Source organism: Elephas maximus, chromosome 24 (assembly GCF_024166365.1).
Source record: "Elephas maximus indicus isolate mEleMax1 chromosome 24, mEleMax1 primary haplotype, whole genome shotgun sequence".
Lineage (NCBI taxonomy): Eukaryota > Metazoa > Chordata > Mammalia > Proboscidea > Elephantidae > Elephas > Elephas maximus.
Window position 1 is genome coordinate 48918960 of NC_064842.1, and position 23875 is coordinate 48942834.

Here is a 23875-nt window from a genome sequence, read left to right on the forward strand (position 1 = left end):
TTATGCAAGGATTCTAGCACTATATCATACCCTCAAATCTAGTTTTTTCCCCCCCAAATGACTGTTATGAGGAAATTCTAAAACATTCTGAACAACGGTAAAGTATGTAGGACAGATTAGAAGCCAGAAATCAGAACCCTATATTGAAAATAATAAGAATAAAACTTATGCCTGAGTATAACTAATCACATTGTTAATTAAAAGTTATCTTAGGTATTTTGCTATTCTTTCAGGGATCTAGTATGTTTTATGCCCTGTTACAACTCACTAAAGAAGTTGTATTACTCCTGGTGGTATGCCAACTACTCCAAAACCCATACTGGTAAAGAAATTAAAAAAAAAAATTATGTTGAGACCATGACACATTTTCCTCCTTTCCTGAAGAAAACGTGTACTTTTTAGACCGTTTTTCCATTCTGGCAACTTACGTTCCTGTAAATTGGCTATAATGGCTTCTTAGGAAATAAATAGGCTTTTAGCCACCAAGTTACTTGTTTGGTATCGCAGTAAACTTTGACCTGAAATATCCCCACGTATTATTGGTATTAAGCATGTCACTTTTGAACTGAGAAGTGATTTCAAAGATTTCACTGCTGAATCCCCAACTGAAACATTTTTGGGGGGGGGGGTGCTAAATAGGACACAATAACAGATTCATTTCAAAAACAGTCGTCATATTAGACGCACTGAAATCTGCTAACTGAGTTTCAGTCCTGAAGCAAACCAGGTATAGATGGACAGTTAAGGAACTGAGCCAGTTTTCTTGGTGGTTCTTTGAAATAAGGTGGTGAACTACCAGTGGGAAAATACCTATCCCCTTACCCAAGGTAGCCACTGAAATCACCACCTCGTTCCAGTTGGCTTATTACATCCCTGTGTGCTTTGTTTTCTATAAGGGGGGGGAATATCTCACACCTACTGATGCCAAGGTGAATATTTTCCAAATACCTTAAGCTCATCATTACGGGAATGAAAAAAAAAAAAAAAAAGTTTCCCCAAAACTCTTAAAAGTGAATGAGTACACAAACAACATTTGGATGTTAATCCCATGGTGCAAGGGTCTTCTGCAAAGTACCTTTAATATTAGTGTCTGCGTCAGCAGCAAGCATCAGGACGTGCTAATCTGGGCACTGTAAGTTAGACGTGCAGCATTACACAGTAGACACCGAGTCATCCCAACCAATGTTTATCCAGCTGAATAGAAAAACTGAACAAAACACAGTTCTGATATAGGTTGCATTCACAAACCCACTAAGTAATTTTTTTCACAACCGAGGGCTGCCATTTAGAGTTGTTTTGTTAATGAAAAATAAAAACAGAATTTAGAAGATAAAATATCTCACTGTTCTTTACTGTTGTATGTTTTGCTATACAAGATACATCCTCAACAAGCCGAATATTTAAAATCAAGTGTTTCAAATACCAAAAATCATATAGCTATGTTACTGTTCAGCAACTCTATCCAAATAAACACACTGAAATCTCAAAAAAAAAAAAAAATTGTAGCCAAGGAAAAAGCTGAGAAGTGTGCATTCTAGGTGTTTAAAAGATGCACCCCACTTTGCATACTTAAGACTTCCACTATGCTTCGGTATTTCGGACCTGCCATTTTCCTTCAACAGGTAAAAAACATTATGCCTAAAATATAAAAAGTTATAAAAGGGCAATCATAAAAGATTAAACATTGGTAGGCATGTCAACTTTCTTTTAATAAAAACAAAAATAGTCATTATCTAGTTAAATAAGTCTTTTTTGTTAGATTGTTCCAGTTATTGAAAAAGGGCCCTTAAAAATCCCAACTGCCTACATCTTAAAACCCTACCCCCTCTTGCCCCATAACACATATTCAAGGGAAGAGTCATTTAATGTGCAAATCAGCAAAACAAATGTAGAGGAGGGGACTTCTTGAAATGATGTGCCCAATCAATTCTTGGTTTATTCTTTTACAATATCAACTTCCAGAAAGTAAAGAAACCAAAGAAGTTCTAAAAATACACAAAACAGACCTTCATCTTTGCATTCCTTTCCAAATAGACACAAAAAGTATGTACAGCATGTTTAATAATATGCAATATGCAAAAGCTTTGTGTTGCCATTAGCAACATCTATACCCACCCCACCCACCCACCTTATTCACAAATGTACCTTTACTAAACACAATTACATCACTAAGCCTGTTAGTTTGAAAGGGTCTTAAATTTGTTAAAATTGGAACATCTTCGTATAGGGGCTCCACTCATTTGACTCGAGGTTATAAACTTCCACTGTATTCAGAAACTCATTGCCATCAAATCCTCCCACTGCATAGATGGTGTTCCCTACAGTTGCAATCCCAGCATTGCTCCTTGGTGAAGTCATGTTTCCCATCATCTTCCATTCATTTCTAGTTGGATCATACATCTCCACACAACTGATGGCACGAGAACCATCAAAGCCACCACCTACAAACAGTTTTCCTAAAAGAGACATGAGACAGGGTAAATCTAGAGAGAAGCTAAAGTACAGTGGTGGTGGTGGGGTGGGGTCTAGCTATCAGTCTTGCTAAAATCAGTGGTTTTTAAGTAGAAATGTCTGTCTATTCATTCTGGCAAAAAGTATAAACACTCTAGAAGCTAGGGAGGTAAACTGTAAATAAAATTAATAAAAATCCATTCCCATATGGAATTCAACTGTGTTTGGTCCAAAAACAATGCTAACTGAATTCATTATTAGAGTTATACAATTAAATTATACATTAGTTAAATCAGTTAGATGTAAAAAGAAAGCTGTAACTACATGAAACAAAGTGTAATGTTTTGGAAAGACCTGTTAAAACAGTTAAAAAGTTTGGTTTCCAGTTAGGAAAATTTTCATTTGTTTTGTTCTGCAAATAATCTTTACATTGTTCTCAAGAAATGGAAATTCAAAATTCAAGATGTTGTATTATGGGTATTACTTATGGCTTCTGGAAGTAAAATGTCGTGTAACTTCATTTAGTGAACTCATCAAAAAAGTGGTGAATCCATACATTTTAAGTTATGTATCATCTATCTTTTCTTAGTAGAAATGACTCTTTCAACGGGAAACAATCACCAATTCCTATGGCATCAGATGACATGGCTGTTTCCAAATTCATATCTATATAAGTAAATACAGGTAGTCCCCAACTTACAACGGGGTTTCGTTCCAACGACTCCATCCTTAAGATGGTTCTGACGTAAGTCAAATACCTTTTTTTTTTTAGTTTTCATTACTGCCTGCTATATGGCAACGTTTTGAACGGTAAATCCTAACAATGAACATCTGAGAATGGTAATACCAGCAAATTATATGCTCTGCCATTGTATGTAGAATATACTACTAACGATAAGATTAAAAAAAAAAAAAACTGTTCTAAGTGCAGTTCATCATAACTTGAATATATCGTAAGTCGGGGACCACCTGTAGTTATTACTATTGACATTTTTTTAGAATTTCAGAATAAGCTCTTGCCACTAACCGCTACTCACCTCCGCAAATCCCAACACTCACCGTCAAGAACAGCTACTCCAGCTCCTCGCCTGGCCACATTCATGGGTGCAATTAAAGTCCAGGTGTTATTTTCAGGATTGTAACGTTCTACTGTGTTCAGACAATTCCAAGACTCTGCACCTCCGATTATGTACAAATAACCACCAAGCTCACAGACTGCAGACTGGTGTCTACCTATAAAATCAAGTCAAGCCAAAATCGTTATCTCTCTCCAAACTATGTGGGTACTGCACATACTGTTGATTCAGGGTCTTTTTTTAAAGCCAATTTTAAGGGAAAATGAATCAACTTACGAATGTTAAGAGGAGCACAGCTTGTCCATGACTTTGTTACAGGATCAAATACATCACAATTTTTCAGTCCTTTTTGCCCATATGGATCAGAGCCACCAACAATGTATAATTTTCCATTCAGAGCACACACTCCTATGTAAGTATAAAATAATGGTATATATTGATAATTACCATATTCAAACATTAGCTACTTCAGAAGAACGCCATTATTACCTGCATTACAACGGTTAGTCCTCAATTCTGGAACAGGAGTCCAGTCATCTATGTTTGGATCATACGTCTCTCCACAACTCAGGTCATCTGAGTGGCCATTTGATCCACCTACCACATAGAGCTGGCCCTGTGGCAAAAGTGAGATTAGAATTTCCACCATTCTCAAGTTAGGATAAAACGGTAAATATGGGTTGCAATATTATATGCTTACCATGAGTACAGCCATTTGAAATCGGGCTCTTGGTGTTCTCATGGGAGCAAGAAAGGACCACTGATCTGTACGTGGATCGTAACACTCAACTGTTCGAAGACATTCCTCTCTGTTGTAGCCACCTGGTAAAAGAACCATGAAGATTTATGTTTAAAATACTAAACTGAACCAGGGTTTCTGGTCTAGAATGGTTTAAGTAATCTGAACAATAAAAGTACTTCTATCTACAAACTTCCTAGGGACTCAGTTTATGTTTTAACTAAGTGCTTTTCATAGATGAAAAATAAAATTATGAGCGAGAGTGAAGTGCTTTGTTTTCAGCTGAAAATCAGAGTTTACCTACTTTACAATTAAAAAAAAAATTAGAAAAAGACATTGACCTGAAGGTTAAGCAGACACAACAGTATTTACTTGTTATTTCCCTATATGATAAAGTTGGCATGCCACGAAGGCGTAACAAGCCTTCTTTCAAAGTTTACATGTCATAAGCTACTACGTGTACATGCCCATTTACATGGTTAGCCATCTGAAGGCTTCCGATAAGAAACCTGCCACCTCCTGTTCTTACCTGCAGCTATGAGTCTGCCATTCATCTCTGCTGTTCCCAGACCAGATCGTGCGTACTGCATAGGAGACATGGGCTTTTCTATTAGCTCGTCTGGTTGCATCTCAAAGCTTAAACTCTTAATTAGTCTTGGAGTACTTGTTGGTGAGCTCTGTGGGCTGTTCCGTCCATGAAGGAAGATTACACAGAATACCCCATCCAGCACAGCCAGACACAAGTAAGTACTATCTGTAAGGACAAGAGTTCTATGTTTAAGATGCAGTTATTACTACTTTTGGTTGCTATGTGACCTTGAATTAGATTCTACATTCTCCAGATCCTGGACTGGAACAATCTGCCACTGTTTCCCAAATTTAACTGTTTCTGTTTTTTCCCCTCAAATAGCCAATTTAAAAGTATTAAATGGTTCCGCTCAATTCTCCTTCCTATAAATAAGTAAATAAGAAAACAGAAGACAATCTGGCGAGTGTCAAACACTTACTTGATGTCTTTTCTGAAGCAACGATTTTCCATTCGTGCTTAGGGCTTTGTACTGTAGCATTTGGAGAAGACAGAGATCCAGTGGAACTGCTACTTATCTGCTTATGGCCGTTCTCACGGGGTGGCTTTTTCTGCAAAATCAAAAGGCAGCTACAGAAACCTAGCCAAGGACCGTATGCGGATGTACCTGTTTCTGAGCTATTCCACAACACTGAACAAACACTTAACATCCTTCATCTACGCAGGACATTTAACACAAACCAATACTCTCCAACTGACACAAATCACTGGCGTATTTCCATTTCCACTTAAAAATGAAACAACTGCATCTACACAAATTGCCCGGTCAGAAAAAAGCTCAATTTAGACAATTCAAAAAACATGCTGCAGATCAAGTATCACCATATCTCAATGGGGGAAAGAAAAAGGAGAGAACCTCATCATCCATTTAAGCTCACGTACTCTTTATAGAATCTTCTAATAGACGTCATAAATTTATAATGGCATGAATTAACTTAGAGAACACATTTACTCACTGTCTTCATGAAACTGCCAAACCTAATCCACATGTACTGGTATCTTTCATATGATGCCAGCAAAAAGTGAACAGACTTAGATTCATCCAGTCTCTCTGAAAGTATTTTACAAGAAAAAAAAAATGGCAATTACAAGAAACACAGGTATATTTCTTTAGGGACAGCTTATAGATATTATACACAAGTGCACTGAAACACAAAAATAAAAAATAGTAATCAGAAATGAAACAGTAACACAAAGTACCAATCACAAAAGTAGAATATACAGGAACACCAAAAGAGGGAGAAATGAGCAAAGCTGCCAAATTTGAAATGATTGTAAGAGAACTACATTGTATTCTTACATAGGAGTTGGTTTTCTTCTAATAATATCAGCCCTTGCCACTCCCAAAGGATATGATCATATGGAATTGGAAAAGTCCAGACTATCCTGAGAGAAACTGCCAAATGAACTGCTAGCACCTTCCATACCTGGCCAAGTCTGCTCACACACTTACTATGGTCCCCAGGGCCAGAACCACACGGGCAGGTAAGACTTCTAATGGGAATTTCTGATTCCGACAAAGAAAAAGTAACAATAGGGGAAAAGGTTTTGGTAGTTACTTGAAGATGTTAAAAAAAAAAAAAAAACTATCAAAAGTTTGGTCTGGGCCACTTGAGTGTGGCTACAGCATGTGTAGGTTACACTTTGAGAGAAGATAGGGAACGTTCCACGTTAATGGTTATCATTAAATTCCATTTAGACATTTATTACGTACCTACCCATACTAGGGAAACCCTGGTGGTATAGGGGTTAAGAGCTACAGCTGCTAACCAGGTCAGCAGTTCAAATCCTCCAGGTGCTCCTTGGAAACTCCACGTCCTACAGGGTCGCTATGAGTCGCGATCGACTCAACAGCAGTGGGTACCTACACAGCAGGTACTGTTAGGCACTGTACGCACATCACCTTTTTAAATCATGTGAGGGAGACATCACCTATTTTATAGATTTAAAAATATGGAAACTCAGAAGATACGCATTGCCTAAAGCCATACACCTATAATACAGATCAGGAATTTTAACTGACCTATATAAAATAAAAAAAAATAAAAAAAAATTTTCTGCCCTCTTTATACTATGACAGATTGCCTCTGCTACCAGGAATTACAAGGTATAGAAAACCCCATCCCAGTCTGTGGAAGGAAGAGCTCCAAAGCACAACAAATCGATGATGTTCACATTAAGAAGTTAGTGCAGTAAGGAACTTATAATATATTGTCTGTAATTGAGAGAAAATGAATGTAAAGAGTAAAGCACTAATAACAATGAAGACTACTTTTATATAACTAAAAGGCCTTATACAGAAATGCTAGCTAACTCATTTATATTCCTCATGAAACATTTTCAACCTTTACCACCAAGAAAGAGCCAGGGGAAGAGTGTATCCTTTGGACCTAGGGTCCCTGCACTGAAAAACTCCTACAGGGGAAGACTGATGACAAGAACATTCCCTTAGAGCCCACAGAGACAGGAAGCATTCCCTTGGAGCTGGTGCCCTGAATTCAGACTTCTAGCCTCCTAAACTGTGAGAAAATAAATTTGTTTGTTAAAGACATCCACTTGTGGTATTTCTGTTACAGCAGCACTAGATAACTACGACAGAACCTTTACTCCCTTATCTTCAAACTTACCTGCATCAATTCTTCCCACCCAGCCCACCTGCTGGCTCACACTTTCCCTTTGCCCTCTCGCTACCAAGAGGGGTAGTCTCTAGAGGCTACCTCTTCTTCAGCCACAGTCACTTTTCAAGGTAAGGGGTTTCTTATCCTCAGTATTCTTCGGAAATTAAATCCATTAATGGTAATTATGTGACTTCCTAAAACCAATGTAAAAAAGATACCCCTAATTTTATTTTACATGACTTCCCAGAAAATGATTTGACAGTTGATAATTTAGGGATCAGTCCCTGGAGAAGGACATCATGCTTGGCAGAGTACAGGGTCAGCGGAAAAGAAGAAGACCCTCAATGAGGTGGACCGACACAGTGGCTGCAACAATGGGCTCAAGCGTAACAATGATCCTAAGGATGGTGCAGGACCGGGCAGTGTTTCGTTCTGTTGTGCGCAGGGTCGCTATGAGTTGGAACCGACTCGACAGCACCTAACAACAATTTAGCTCTGTTTAAAACCTTTTTCTCCTATGGTAGGTAGCTTTTAAAACACAAGTCTCTTCTACCTGTCCTTTACCTTTCAAATGGTTTCTTTTCAACCTCCTTTCTACCTCTGAAGCCTAATGTGTTCCCTCATCCTTTTTTTTTTTACTTCATGATCTCTATTCATGGAGTCACCTTCTAAGGAGCTACACAAGTTAGAACCCCACTCACTCTCCAATTCTTTTTTTCCATCATCTTCCTAAACAATCACTATGGCCTCTTAACTCAACGTACATAAATGTCTAAGATCCATTCTTTCTCCTTTATGCCTTTAGATCAAGCCCTCCTTTTTTTCACCAGAACTACTGCTTGTAATATTCTACACATTGTTCTCACAACTATAATCCACGCCCTGACTTAGTTATAAAAATAGAAAGGGTTCAATAAGCTTTGGGAATTTAAAAAAAACACCAAAAACACAAATCATCTGGAATTCCACCACCCAAGGACTGACACCTAATAGTCCATTTCCCTAAAATATGATTCTTAAATGTACAGATCTTTGTTGTACAGAAATACCATAAATTAACCCATCTCCCTGTTGTTAGACTTACGTTTTGCCTAGTGTTTCATTGCTATTATAGTTGTGATACGTATCTTGTCTAAAATTCTTTGACGGTTCCTCACTACCTGTAGAGTCAACTCTAAGTCCCAGTCAGGTGGCATTTACCTATTTGCCCAGTCTTTCCCCTGTAATTCCAAGTCTATCATCCTTGCACAGACATCCTTTGCTAGCTTATACACTTCTCTCCATCTATCATGCAAACGTCTGAATCGTAAGGCTGCTCAAATGTTGCTTCCTCTATGAAATTTTCGTCTCTCTCATCCCCATTATGTCTTCTTATCTATGCCCTTTATAGATCTCTCTTGCAAGTCTGTATTGTTCTACCTACTCTTAGAAGGTGCTGTAAGCAGAATGTCTTTTATACGTTTTTGTACTGGGCACTGGGTTTGTATTCCAATAGTTAACATCATGATCCAATAGTTAATATCAATCATTGCTTATTGAAAAATTACTTTAAAAATATTAACTTATAATGTTAAAGAGGAAAAATATTCTGGAAGTTCAAAATGCACAAACATGAACAAAGTTCTAAACTAATTCAAACCCAAAACTTTTTGAGTCTATAGATATTCAGTCATTATTGCCACAGACCACTACACAGAGCTAATAAACACCTGGTAGTATCACCATACAGGTTACTACTGAGTCCATGATTTACCTTCTAATTATTAAAGGAAAACACCCCTCAGTCTGCATCAACCCACAAGTACAATGTTGAGCCAGACACAAAATACATGTTGAATGACCACTTATATAAAACACAGGCAAACTAGTTTATCTACTGTGTTAGATAAACTGTGTTATACACTTAACACAATATATGATATCGTATTAGAAGTTAGGATAATGGCTTCCTTTGGTGTAGTGTATGGCAGAGACTGGGAAAGGACAAGAGGAGGGCTTCCAGGATGCTGGAAATATTCTCGTTATGGCCTGGGTAGTGTTCACACTGGTGGGTTCACTATATGACACTTACAGTGTATGTACTTTTCTGTATGTTACTCGTCCATAAACTAAAAAAGTTTATACTGGAGACATTTGTTCTCATATTGTTGATAATGTGTTTACCCACTAGGGGAGCCCTGGTGGTGCAGTGGTTAAAGAGCTTGGCTGCTAACTGAAACACTGACAGTTCAAAACCACTACCTGCTCCACGGAAGAAAGATGTGGCAGACTGCAGCCTTGGAAACCCTGGGGGACGGTTCTAATCTGTCCTGTACGGGTTGCTATGAGTCGGAATCGACTCGAAGGCAATGGGTTTGTTTCTATTTATTAACTTTTTTTGGTACCCACTATAAAGGTAGGGTAAAAATGAATTTTATAAAAGTCAAAGTAACTTGCTTAATCAGCACAATGGAACTATACTGCTTCAATTCATTTTGCTCAGCGAGTATCTACACCAACATCCAACCAATTATACACTATTTCTAAGTTTATTACATTATACAATTCATCTTTAACTGTATCATTTGTTTTCAAATAACGAAATAGCTCAGGCATCATAAGAAACATCCAAAATTCCTTTTACAGCCATCAACATTTGAGTCCCCCTGTACCGGTTAAAAACCTGGCCTAACAGTTCTCTCTCTCACAGGCTAATCTAATGAAACATAAAATAAATTCTACATTGCTTCATTCATTTTTCTTACTACTTGTAAATTCTGTTTTATGAGAAAAAAATCTAAATGAGTTTCCCTACTTTGTTGAGGTAATTTCTTTTCATGTGGCAAAACTGCTAGTAACCCTAAAAGAGATATGCTTGCTTCTCTTGAAAATATTTGTCAAGTTATACCAATGAGATTCTTCCACTTTCCTTTATTAAAGGAAAATTTAAGTACGCTATAAAATTCTCTAATCAAATTTTAATCTGAGGTTACCTCAGACTGTGCAATGTGTACCTGCACAAACTGAATGTGGTCATCATCACTGCCAAACACCTCAGCCTGTCCATCTAGTAGATTCCCATCAAGCAGCTTGTGATCAGCTGAGTAGTACAAGGTTTGAACCTGCAAAACAGCAACAGAACACCCATGTGGCTGCTGTCTCCATGGCTATTCCACTAGTATGCAGATTACACAAACGCCTCAAGGTAACCTCCAGGGAGCTTCTTGACATCTTATTCTGGCAGGATCACGAAGCAAAGAAAAATAACGTGTCATGGTGGTGAAAATTAAAAAACAAAAAAATCAAATGCAAAATCTTGTAATACTGGCTGAAGAGTCCTTGGCTTGACTGGCTTGAAAGAAATCTTCATTTTTCAGTTTTCCATTGTGTAATATTAAGAAAAAAGGCACTAGTACATTGTACAGGCTCTTAAAGAATATACATATTTACAATAAAATGCTGAGTATGGTTTACACTGTTGAAGATAAAAGGTCTGATTCGCATAAATATATTCTCTCCTGGGCAGAATAGGCAATGTCAAGAAAAACAGATAAAGAAAAAACAATGCAAAAACTCAAACAAGCTGTAGAAATACTTCCCTTCACAGATGCAAACATACAGATGATGCATCTGATTTTTAAGTGGGAAATCATATAGAATTGAAAGATCACCTGTTAGCCTTTTAGAACAGTTTTTAAAGGCCAAACAGATTTGGTAAGCATTAGGCTTCTGAAAGGTTTATAAATCGAGTGATGAAACGCTAGGTTATTTCACGGCTCCATTGCATATTGTGAATTCCCACCATTTCTCCATCAATTTTATTACTTTTTTCTTGTGTCTTTTTTAACAGTAGCCCGAATTAAGTAAGTGGCTGTATGTATGAATAACACCATTGAAAAACACAAAGCTTTAAAGATAAGAATCCTGTAAAGGAGTAAACACCATTAAATCATCATCGTTCTCTGCCCACAGCGGATTTTTCTTAGGAGAACTAGGGCAGGACTGCTGCTTCTTTACGTGTCAATACACTTGAGGTTTCTTCTTGTTTCTTCAGTCTTGGTTATCCTAGTTTTGTTAATAAACCTATGGGGAGATAAATCAATGGGGAGGAACAACCATTAGAAGCTTTTACCTACTTATCAAATTTAAAGCAAAAACCTGTGAAGAAAAATTTAAGAATCTACAGAAAATTTCAGTACCACCTCCCATTTCTAAAGCAAATTACATGCTACTTTTAAAGAAAGTTAACAGCACATAATAAGCAAAGAAATAAAAAAAGAAAAGCAGAAGACCAAACTGAACAGTTCATTTAGCTCACCTGGACACCCCCCCTGTTTCTCAGCTTAGGGGTACCTATAGCAAAATTTAAATTCTTTAGGGTCATGGTTACAAAATAAAAGTGAAAGGGAATCCTTCATGTCATAGCAAAATAATTTTTAAGAATTGTTGAATCCCATTTACTTAAAAACTAACCTCTTCCATCAGCTCTTCCAGACTGTCTCCATTCTCCCAGATGCTACGCTGCACCCAGTTGATTACCTTTGTGTACAGTTTGCCATTGCTGGGCAAGCAAACATTATCTTCAAGCATTACCTCCAACTAGAGTTGGGGAAGAACAAGGAACATGGATCAGTGTTGAACTTCTAATTCCCAGTTTAATTTTCAATTTCATAATAAAATTGTCATCGCTACTCAATTGCATCCTGCACACATTTACTCTAATATGTAAAGAAACCAGTACATACAAACACAAAAACAAAGAAAGTAAACAAACTGGTGGTCAGAAAACCATTATCTTTGCTAAAAATAACAATGTCAGGTCCATGTATTTTTCCTAACAATCACTTGCTTGAAACATGAACAAAGGTTCTATGCCTGGAACTAAGGAGTGTAATTCTGCTTATAGAGTATACTCCTTACCTTTAGCCGTGGAAGTTTCAGAAACTCTTCCTCTTCTGAAATTTGTAACAAATGCTCCTGAATGTAAGCATCAACCTTATTCAACAAACGGGAGTCTCCCATACAACTTGCAAAATTTCGGTAGGAGATGCAGCTGGTAACATCCATCCTAGATAGTAAATAATCACCACAAACCTTGGAAAAGAAATGCACAAATGCCAAGATTTACATATATTTTATTCAACAAACATTATATACTCAATGTGTAAGCACACTGTAGAGAGATAAAAATGAATAAAAAATCACTACCTTAGAACAAGTTTAACAGTGGATAAAAACATGTACAAATGATAAAGCTCCTAAGAATGTCATACAAATGTGTAAGCTGTTTTGAGAGAGAGAAAGCAAACTGAAATGCTATGTAGGTTCAGTAAGTTTTTCCAAGTACGATAATTAAGTAGGCCTTCATGAAAGGCATTATCTGAGCCAGGCTTTATAGGAGAGATGATGTTGATACTGGACGCAGATAGGCTGTAGGGAAGATGCTGCAAACAATTTCGTTGGGCTGGAGCAAAGGACAAGACAGCTAGTTGATACCTTTTATAAAGGTTATCAACTACATTGGGGGAGAACCTGGAATGCTGTAAACCACAGAAAGGCTTTCGAGCAGAGGAAGGACACTGAAGCAAAGGCCCGCAAACTCTTTCTTAAAGGGCCAGAGCAAATATTTTAGGCTTATGGGTCATACTGTCCCTGTTGCAACTACTCAACTCTGTCATTGCAGCTGAAGGCAGCCATAGACCATATGTAAATGAATGTGCATGGCTGTGTTCCAATAAAATTGTATTTACAAAACCGGGCAGCTGGCCAGGGGCCTGTAGTTTACAGAGGATTAAATGCCTTTTTCCCCCATGAATTATTAAGCACTTCTCACTGGTGTTAAATTCTAGAAGGAATCCTTTAAAGAGAAACCCAGAAAGTGTAGGAGAACAGATAATTGAGGACATAAGTTACGTGAATAACTCTTGAAATAAACAGGAATATTTTAATTCATGTTGTCACAGACAGCCACAACCATTCTGCCATGGATAACTCTTGGAAGAGCAAGACTTTGCTCACATTATCTTTGAGAAGTTCGATCTCGCTGCGTAATTATAACCAAACAGTGATTAAAGTTAAAACATTGTATATTCAGTTGTCTGGGACAAAAAGAATTGGGAGGGGGTACAGTTAGACACCTGTGAATGCAGTCAGTTTTATTTTCCTGAGAAAAGAAGAATTTCAAGTTCCTGACACAAATGTTTTATGGCAAATTCTGCATTCTGACCATACAAAATAAGACGCCCTACTAACGGTAATCTTTGTGCATTACTTCCAGTACTCTACCTGCTTTACTCGGTCCATCTTCAGTTTTTTTGCTGCAGAATAAACATCTTTTACTAATTCCTTATCAGCTTTCAACCTGTTAAAAAAAAAGTTCTTTATCATTTAAGATACCAAGGCCTTAAAACACAGATATTTAATTTAAATAAGTTTAGAGACTTGGAACTTCCTGATGATATTCCCTAATTACCTTGTTTACTTCAAAGTACTTACTGAGCAGTGTAAGCGTAATTCAACAGGACTTCAACAGCTTCTGGGTTGAGATCATCGAATTTAACATGAGAAACTCCATGAGGATCACTGTCATTATTAAAAATTTCAAATAAATAAGGACTGCAGCAAGCCAGGACTGCTCTGTGTGCTAACATCTCATGGCCACAGACCTGAAATTGTGAAGAATCAAAATTACAAGTATTAGGGACCCTGTATTTCTCTAGCTAATTACGACATCTGACTCCACAGTCTTACATTTCCAAATAAAACATATTTCTTAAAGTCATCTCAGTAAATGCCCACTATGAAAAAAGAAGGAGTCTCCGGGTAGTGCAAACAGTAAGGGCTTGGCTGCTAACTGAAAGGGCGGTGGTTTCAGTCCACCCAGGGGCACCTTGGAAGAAAGGCCGTAAAAAAATCAGCCACTGAAAATCCTGTGGAGCACAGTTCTACTCTGACACACACAGGGTCACTATGAGTTGGAATTGCCTCGGCGGCAGATGCTTATGAAAAATCCAAAAATGTATGGCCTATTGTAATAAGATTCTGGATGTTTCCAAACAAGTTTTAAATACCTGAAGACGAACATCACAAAACTGCCCACTTTTCCTCAGGGCATTTAATTTGGCAACAGAAGACTCAATGAAATTTTCATCTTCAAACATTAAATATCCATTGGGAATCATTTTTCCTTATAAATTTGGCTAAACGGAATAAAGAAAGCTGAGTTATTGTACCGATAAACAGTAGCTTTTAAAATTGTATTTCGAAGAGTAACATAGTATATCTTCATCCTCAAATTCCATCCCATCAAACACACACACATTTTATCACACAAAAACAGTGGTTAAAAAATAATGGCAATAAATGTCCAAGTCTTTGCGCCCCCATACTTTGGTCATAAGTCTATTTAAGAATTCATACAGTAGTGGTTATCTCAACAATTTTGGCCACGTTGCCATGTCTATTAGCACATTTGTTCTGAAGGGAAGGAAGGAAAAACCCGGCTGAGCCCGTATCCATATAACAAGCAACCTGTAAGTCTGGAGGGATGTGAAGTAGCTATCACATACGTATTTCCTCGGATTTGGGCTGCTGTCACCCTCGTTCTCACAAATAAAAACTATTAAAGATCCCAATCCTACCCTTCTTCAGTTTCCTTCAAGGATTCCCAGTTTGATTCTATTCCTCAGAAGTATATATAATCAAGATTTAGACGTAGAAAATTGTTCAACTTCACCCTCCCCTGCCTAAACACACATAAAAGTCTAATAAGTCTTGGCGCTGTAGTATCTGCCAAATGATTTTTATAAATAGCTTTGGAAATAAACAAGAAATATATAATGAATTAAAAAAGATAAATTGTGTTCCCTTTTCAAGTTTCATATATTCTAAATTACCTTAACTCCTAGGAGTTCTTTTAAATTCAGAATCATTTACAGGAGGGGGCAATATGAATTTTTCCCCCACAAATGATTATTGATTTGAAAGGTTATACCATCCTCAAAGTCTTTAGAAAAACAATACATCTTAATGCTGGACTCCACACTGAATATTCACTTACCTACTACACTGGTGAGAAATATAATTCTGGGAAGTCTTAAAAAACCCCAGGACAAGGAGTGTTAAAACGTAACACTTCGTCCAGGTATGAAGACAGGTGGCTGAAGTGATGGCAGATGTGTCTTAAGCTCTAATGGTGATTCCAAAACTATCAGGCTTGAAAATGATGTAATCAAGTCCTTAACAGCTATAGACACGAGTTTCTTCTGTGGTAATCCTGCATCATAGTCTGTAACGACAACAATCCAAGTCAGATATTCAGAATGATCAAAGGCTGTCATTAACCTAGATGGAGCAGATCATATAAAGTCCTGATCCCGAAGAGCTCACAGGCTTGAGGTAAACAGCAAAAATAGTCACACGACAGAAAACAAAACAACATAAATACAACTAGACAAACATTTTTCACTCACCTTACAACTAATTCAGGTGTTATAAATAAAAGGGGGGGAAACCCTTCTGTGGAGGACAGGAGAGCTGATAACTTATTGTTCAAGTGGGAGATACACACACAAGAATACAGTACAAATAAAAACACTGGTCAACTCTAACATTCTTTACTACTATATTCCAACTAATATGCAAACATGTGATTTACTTGTTTCTAAAGCCTGTTAAAATACAGTTACGGAATTTCACCAGCCAACAAGCAACCTTTTGGCATTATTCCCAGACGTGTATACAACGTTACACTCAAACCAGATGTACTGTTCCCCAAAATGTGCTCTGTAATTCCCAGCCTCTGTATTTTTATTCAAGCTGTTCTCTCTACCCAATGCCTTTAACTCAACCTCTGCCAGATGAAATTTTACCTCCTCCACAGAGCCTCTGCCCAAATCCCCCAGTTGGGATGTAGTTCCTCTCCATCCCCTTTCGGAAAAGTAGGCAGGATTTTCCCACCCGTCTGTTCCACGTTGTGCTTCTGTTTATCTACCTTGACTCGAGGCCCCTTGAAGGCAAAGCCTGTGTTTTGTCCATCTTTGCATCCATCCCATCGCATCCCACAACTAGCCTAGACACAAGACCATAAGGATGAGTAATTTGTTGAAATTAATGAAATAAACAAAAAGGGAAAGACTGATGCTTATGTTTTAGATGGTTATTTTTCCAGAATACAGTAATAACACACCAATGAAATAATTCTAGTTCAAAGCAAATCTTCAAATCTAACAATTACGTTAAAGTGAATAATTACCTACCCCAGGACCCGCCGAGAGCAGTTCCAGTTCTAATTCTGCAAACCTATTGTGTTATGTTCAACACAAGCACAAATCGGTAAGAGCCGGATCCCATATGTCCTAAATGGTATCTCCATAACTTAGGTCTCATTTCAACGAAACCCACGTGTTCTGACTCAGGATGGGATTGTTGTCAATGCTTACCCCTGCAACAAAACTATATCATCCTATTAAGTAATATTTATTTCCTTGGCTCTACACTTCATCTAGGTTGATTAATTCAGCGTTTCTTAAGAAACTAGTTCTAATGAAACAAATGTTCTCCAAATACACACAGTTCTATGCATATAGAAAGAACACACTATCCTAAAGAAACCGTCAAACATTTTCAAACAAGACCTGACTCCAATTAAGTAAACCTCTGTATATACATTACATATGGCTGAGACCATCCTACAGGCACTGTTGGCAACTCCTCACTTCCACTGCATAAGCTGTTCTTAAAACAAGGGTGAAGTGGGGGAGCTCCAAGCAAATGATGTGGATACAGTTAAAATCCACCCTTTGAAAAATCAAAACAAAAAAAATAATAATTTGGAGATTTGTAAGTATTTTAAACTTTGACCAGTTTTGTTCAGTATTTACTTGGAAACTAGTCATAATCTAAACAAGAATTTAAAATGGCACCTATTTGTTGTAACTGACAAATTAGAGGTTTTACTTTGGAAAAAAATTGATGGTTAAAATTACTGAGGTTCTTTGGGAGAAAACATTGGAGAATTGTTGGAGCAATTCTTGGCATGCAAATTTGTACAATGTTACTAGCTTTGCAATAGAGTAAGTCCTATTACACTTTTGCACTTGGTGATTTTTGGTATCTGAAGGCCTTAATAAGGACTCACCAGTATAATCCTACTTGATTTTAAAAGCTAGCCCACTTATCTAGGTGACATTTAAGTTAATATAAACTTATTTTATTCAATTACTTGTCCTCAAATGCTATGTCCCTACTCCCACCCACCCTCACATTTGGAAAGGGACCTGCAAAAAACCACGTTTTTGAAAGTTTGCTTTCATTTTCATGAAAGATTTGGGCAAACTGAGTTTTAAGCCACCTCCCCCAAAAAATCCACAGATAATCTTAGTTTGGCCTATGAAACTCAAGCAAAATGACTAGTGGAATAAGAAATAGGGAATTTTTTTTTTCTTTGAAAAGCCAAACCAAGTCCAGACATCCCAGAACTACATTAAAGTATAAAACTTAGAATTTTATTTGGTGTTTAAAATACACATTCAACAGATTTACTTTTAAAATTAAAAAAATTGGATGAAATACAATGAAGTCTGATAAACACATTGTATTTCAGTTCCTTGTGATGTTCACCGCACAAAGGGAGACAGAAGATTAATGAGTAATTAAACTGCTTAAAAACAAAAAACCAAACCTATTGCCATCAAGTCAATTCCGACTCATGGCGACCCTATAGTACAGAGTAGAACTGCCCCATCGGGTTTCCTAGGAGTGGCTGGTAGATCAAAACTGCCAGTCTTTTGGTTAGCAGCCAAGCTCTTAACCAATGTGCCACCAGGGCTCCAATTAAAGTGCTTAGCGACGCCCCAAAGCTGAGAAGTTACCACAGACCCAGAAAAAGATGAGCTTAATGGAAATACTATTCAACAGGTCTTATCGAAGAGTTGTTAAAAAAAAAAAAAAAAAAGGGTAGGCATAATACCTCGCCCCCCCAAACTCTTCTCCAGCCTCAGCAAGAGCAAGACACAATGTTAGTGTCAAACTTTCAAAGCTCCCTCAAAACCTCTAACCCAATTACAAATATTATCTAAGCTTAAGGGCAACTTTTTGAGGGCAGTCAACACACACAAAGTAGCAATCAACTCTATTTTAAAAGAGAGACTTCATAATACAAAAGTAAACTACTGCATATTTTTAAAAGTAGAAGGTATAGCTTCCCCAGTATCACACCTTTGAAATCACTATCACCACTCTCACTCACTTGCTCCATGCTTTTAACCCCATGGTTTTGTACTTCTATCATTCCACAAACATTTGTGGCACCAAACATATGCCAGACACAATCTGGTTTGGTCTACTCCTAATAGAAGAAAGTTAACTCAATCCCCCAGCCTTGAGCACTTCACAGGCCAGCCAGGAAGACAGTGACACAGCTGAAACAAAAGGGGAAAAAGGTTTCATAGCATACATATTCTACAAACTGAAGAGACTTCAGTTGGAGTAGATTATAGATTTTTGGATGCAAGAGACTAATAAACTAAGGTTTAAACAATGCTAAGTATGAAGAGCAGATGAGAGACACTGGTAGGATAGTGAGGCTGGTCTGGGGGAATGGGTACAACACAGAAACAGGGCAGTTAAAGATACTGTACACCCATGCTTAGTCCTTAACTAAGGCACTGGGGATTTAAGATATTGTAGCTTGATGTGTGGCACTGCTGTCAAAATCAACACCCAAATTAAGAAATCCAAGAAGCATAACAGTAATTTTTGGTTTACTGTATGGTGAAAGGAAACGAAGAATTGGGTTTGGGACACTGCAATACTGAGGTACCTATTACAGGGAAACCCTGGTGGCATAGTAGTTAAGAGCTACGGCTGCTAACCAAAAGGTTGGCGGTTCAAATCCATCAGGTGCTCCTTGGAAACCCTATGGAGCAGTTCTACTCTGCCCTATAGGGTCGCTATGAGTTGGAATCGACTCGACGGCTTTTTTGTTTGTTTGTTTTTGGTTATTACAGGACAGCCAGGTTGACAGCAAAAGTGAAAGAATACCTATTGAAGTATAGGTTTAGAAATCACTTATGAGGCGGTAACTGAAGCTATACAAGTGAAAACAAGAATGTATTTTCTGTGGTTCTAACAAAATCTAGAAACCACTTCCTTTTTTACACCACCTCAATCTACACTCTTTAGAACACACGGTGCTGGCGGGGGGGTGTCCAAACTTTAAGAATTCCTACCTGTAGGATTTGACTACAATCATACTGTTAAAAATGTCAGTGAAATGATTTTTAGGGGTACCTCATCTTAGTACTGACAATTATGATATCTTCCTAATAGGAGAGCATCTTACATTAACCTGGAATGCTTTGTTTTCTGAAGCGAGAAAAATAGAACTACAAATTAAGACAATGGTTATAAAAATTAATATTTACTCATTAACTAAAGATTTCATCTATTAGATAAATTCACAGGAAAACCAATTCAGGTCTGTCTTTTCGGTCAGTTGCTCAAATCTGGTTTACCTCCAGTTACCAAATTATAGACATTTGATAAGTAGTCTGCCTTGATATTAAGTGATATCAGTCTCAATCAAATTCTAAATGGTCAGTGTTTTCTTATTCTCTAGATTTACAAATACAAGGTGCTCCTTTAGCATCTTTAAGACAGTAGCTTCAGCAGGATTATGCCTGGAACTACTCACCAGTATTTTGTTATTCCTAAGCGATCTGCTTCTGGTCACCGCCTTAAAAACCCTATGGATCAGTTCTACTCTGCACACATGGGGTCTCCATGAGCCAGAATCGACTGGAGGGCAACTAACAACAACAACAAATCAAACAAATCAATCGCTGATGCGAGAATCGGTAAAAGAAAACATGGCCTGTGGTAGTCTAGTCCATGCTGGACTTGTTCTACTGTTATAAAAAAATTTGGCTTTCAAAAAAACGGTTGACATTTGCCACCGGGCTCTTGATAATAACGGACAGCAGTGTTCTCACTTACTGCAAATGAAATCATTAGCTCTTTTAATAAATACCACGAGCTTCATCCATCATTTACTACTGGAGATCACAAGTCCTCAAAAGACAGTTGCCATCAGCATGTTCCAATCCTCCATCACTGACAAAAAACATTAGGAAACAAAAACGAGCTTTTTAAGCATGGTTTTTACTTACTAAACAGTGTCCGAAATGGCGGCTGTTTCAAACCAATAAATTTGTATACTACGTATTAGGAAAAAAAGTGACTATTGCTAAAGTATTTGCGGTCTAAGTTGGCCAACGTGCAACTCTCAAATTCCGCCTGACATCCTCACAACCCTCTGCAAAATGCGTGGAAGGGCGAAAAAGGAGTAAACCTCTCCAACGATTTCTTTAGCAAAAGACAAAGTGGCGAGAGCCCCAGAGCGCCCTCCAGCCCCAGGCCCCCCACCCGCGAGACCCAGCCGGCGCCCACTCGGAAGGCTGGGGGCCCGGCGCCCAGCGCCCGCACGCCTCCGCCGGGATTGGCCGGCCCCGCAGTCATTCAGCGCCGACACGTCAGGGCACCGGTTCGCTCCCTCCCTCCTCCCGCCCCCTGCTCCCCGCGCTTGGCAAGCACAGCGGGCAACGTGGAGCGGGAACAAAGGAGCCCGCGGCCCACGGCGATCGGGGACGCGGTGCCTTCTGGCTCCAGGCCCGGGAGACCGCTGTGGCCCTGGTGCTGGCTCCCTGGGGGTCGCGACGAACAGTCCAGACCCCGGGCACGGACACGCCAGGCGACCGACCCCGACAGCGGGTCACGGCGGGTCTGCGAGCCCCTTCCCGGCGCCCCGGCCCAGCCCGGGGCCGCTGAGGCGAGAACCTCCGGGCGCCCCCGCGGGTCCGTGGACACGAGTCCCCGCGCTCTCCGAGGAGGCCGGCGCCCGCCCCCGCCGCCAACGCGACCCAGCGGCCAGGGCAGCGCCATGAGCCTGGGGCGTCCTTCCCCGAGACGAGGACGCCGTCAGCGCCCTCCCCGGCAGCCGCGCCCTCCCCTCGTCCGCGGCCGGCGGAGCCCGCGCTCACTACCTGGCTCCTCTCGGCAGAGACGGAAAAATTCATCTCGGGAGCTTCGGGCAGCAGGAGGAAGCGAGCGGGAGTCGGCCCGACGGGAAGCGCCTCCGGCGGCGGGGGGAGGGGAGCGGCCGGGCCGGGGGAGGCTGCGTCAGGGCGGAGCGCCACCGAGGGTTCGCGGAGCGCCACCGAGGGTTCGCGGCCGGCCGCTCGCTGGCACAGCGGGAAGACGAGGAAAGGCGCCCAGCGTCCGACCTCCACGCGCGCCCAGGAGGCACTGCAGCCGCCGCGCCGCCCGCTCGCACCGCACCCCCTCGCACGTCACCACGTGCGCCGCCGCCGACACCTCCCGGCCGCTTCCGGCTCGAATCTGTCCACCAATTAAAGGCGAGCGCCCGAACGCCCCGGCTCGCGGCCCCGCCCACCGCTCGCCCCGCCCCGCCCCGCCCCGCCGGCTGCTCTCCTTTGCTGCTCCGGCTCCTTCCTTCCCGGCTCAACTAGGTCAGCGCAAGGTGATCCCAGGGAGGGCAGCAGCGCTCAGGGCGCGCCTCCCTCGCCCCGCACCCTCATATCGTCCTCTCTGACTGTTCCGAAGCAGGTTTCCTCCAGCCGCCCTCACCTGTTCTGCCATCCCCTAGGGCCACAATGGCCAGCGAGATCCGATGTGGGAGATTAGATTTCCGGGCGTCAGACTTTGGTCTAGGCAACCACCCTGTGCCCCCAGCCTAGAGTTACCCTCAGTGGACCGCGGTCTATCGTTGGCCTTCAGCCTTTCTATTTTGGGGCTTTGGGGGAAAGGGGAGTGTAGGGAGGAGGCGTGGAGATTGTGACGAGACACACGCTTAGGAAAAGAGGTTAAACGAGTAACCTCTCATTTGGTACGGTTTGGATGAGAGGCTTCAGTAACTTGGAAAAAACAATTGGAGAGGTCAGGAAAGGCATAATACCATCAATGTGACTATAAAAACTTATTTACTTCTGCTTTTCGTTCCCCAGGTTTGTTTTGTCTGCGTGCAGCAACCGGTGTCTGGAAGACAAACCGAATCAGTCTTGACTAGTCTTGCACTTTTCTGATAAAGAAAATCGCCTTGAGAATTGGTAGTCCCTTGGCTAACCTCCTTGGACCTTTTACACAAGATTCTTAACTTAATTATCCACCTTACCCCCCTGTCCCCAGGCGGCAAACCTGTTAAGATGAAACGTGGTTTATGCTCAGCTCTTGCAGCAACTCCACGTGACTCTGAAGGGCACGCAAAAATGTTTCCCTGATTGAAGGTGAGGGGATTTTGTGAAGTAAAGTTGTATCCAAATTAGTTTGGCAAAGGTTTCCAAGTTCATATTCTGTTTGTTCACCCTGATTTCGGGAGGATGCTTAAGCGTCAGTCAACTTAATTCGTAGAGGTTTACAAGAGCTTCATGTCAACGCCTTAGTTTATGCTTATGAAAAAAAAAAGCTTATGAGAGCTGGAAAAATCATTTTGGAGAGCTTCGTCTGCAGTACAAGCTTCATAACTTTTTATTCTGAACTCTTGAGGCAGGATACTCCTCTTTTTTTTTTAATTTGATTGTGGTAGGAAAGAGGAACTAGGATGTCTATTAGTTTGATTCTTCTTTCTTAAGGAGAAAATGACTGACCTTTGCCACTAGGCTCCTGTGTTTGTCCTGTTGGTAATAACTGCCAGCTGTGTTCACTTTTTTTTTCCCCAAATGGAACTGTTTAGTTCTTTTAATATCATAAGCTTTATCCTTCCAGTGAGAGGGTGTGAATTGCCCACTTTGAGTAGGCACATGACTGTGTGACCTGCTGGACACATGGTCCAACTTGCTGTGCTCTAAATAGTGCCTTTGTGACCTGAAACAGTCACCATTTTTCTTAAAGCTACAGTGTGATCTGAGTCAACACATTTTTGCATTGTATGGAATTTCACATTTACATATTACCTTCTCTATGAATAATGGCGTAATTTATGCCTTCCAGGCAGCTGGAGATTTAAACCAGTGTAGCCAGTTACTATATAATACAAGCTAAAACTTTAAACAGAACATGATGGATTTTATTGTCTTTAAGTAAAAAATTATGTTACAGGATGTTGCTCTTAATATTTAAAATAAACAAGATATAATTGAAGAGTGGTTAATAAAAATAAAAACCATCAGTTTCTCAAAAACCTATTTTGGATCAGGCACTGAGAAAGATAAATTAGGAATTGGTGCCAATCAGCCATCTTTCCATTTTCATCTCTGATCCTGCTTCAAACGTTGTCCAAGTTCATTTTCTAGTTCAGTGTTTCTCAAGCATGGTCCACTGACTACATTTCACCCAGATCACCTGGGTGTTCTTGTTAGAAATGCAGGTCTCTGGGCTTCACCCTAGACTAGTGGATCTCAAAGGAGGAGGG

The 23875-nt window shown here is 39.9% G+C and overlaps 2 protein-coding genes across 2 annotated transcripts; one reads left to right on the plus strand and one right to left on the minus strand.

Annotated features, from left to right (window-relative positions):
* Positions 1–1911: 1911 nt before the first annotated feature.
* Positions 1912–21582, minus strand: IVNS1ABP (influenza virus NS1A binding protein). Its single transcript, XM_049868269.1, has 15 exons — positions 21492–21582; positions 15509–15736; positions 14520–14648; positions 13945–14114; positions 13735–13810; positions 12370–12543; positions 11923–12048; positions 10464–10571; positions 5274–5403; positions 4796–5020; positions 4228–4349; positions 4017–4143; positions 3804–3935; positions 3511–3684; positions 1912–2456 (listed from the first exon to the last, which is right to left on the minus strand). Exons 3-15 carry the CDS (start codon positions 14628–14630, stop codon positions 2203–2205), a joined length of 1929 nt encoding a protein of 642 aa, XP_049724226.1. The 5' UTR covers positions 14631–14648; positions 15509–15736; positions 21492–21582; the 3' UTR covers positions 1912–2202.
* LOC126066863 (translation initiation factor IF-2-like) lies at positions 20295–23559 on the plus strand. The gene is made up of 3 exons (XM_049868286.1): positions 20295–20306; positions 20783–21863; positions 22473–23559. The coding sequence occupies exons 1-3, from the start codon at positions 20295–20297 to the stop codon at positions 22532–22534; spliced, it is 1155 nt and encodes a 384-aa protein (XP_049724243.1). The 3' UTR covers positions 22535–23559.
* Positions 23560–23875: the final 316 nt, after the last annotated feature.

Excerpts from the sequence above, each read along its gene's own strand:
- IVNS1ABP (XM_049868269.1), bottom strand. The coding sequence starts at position 14,630 with ATGATTCCCAATGGATATTTAATGTTTGAAGATGAAAATTTCATTGAG. Across the intron at positions 5,404-10,463 it reads ACCACATTCAGTTTGTGCAG|AAAAAGCCACCCCGTGAGAA; the intron begins GTACACATTGCA and ends TTGATTTTGCAG. Across the intron at positions 4,350-4,795 it reads TGGCAGACTCATAGCTGCAG|GTGGCTACAACAGAGAGGAA; the intron begins GTAAGAACAGGA and ends TTCTTTTACCAG.
- LOC126066863 (XM_049868286.1), top strand. Across the intron at positions 21,864-22,472 it reads AATCTGTCCACCAATTAAAG|GTTTGTTTTGTCTGCGTGCA; the intron begins GCGAGCGCCCGA and ends TTCGTTCCCCAG.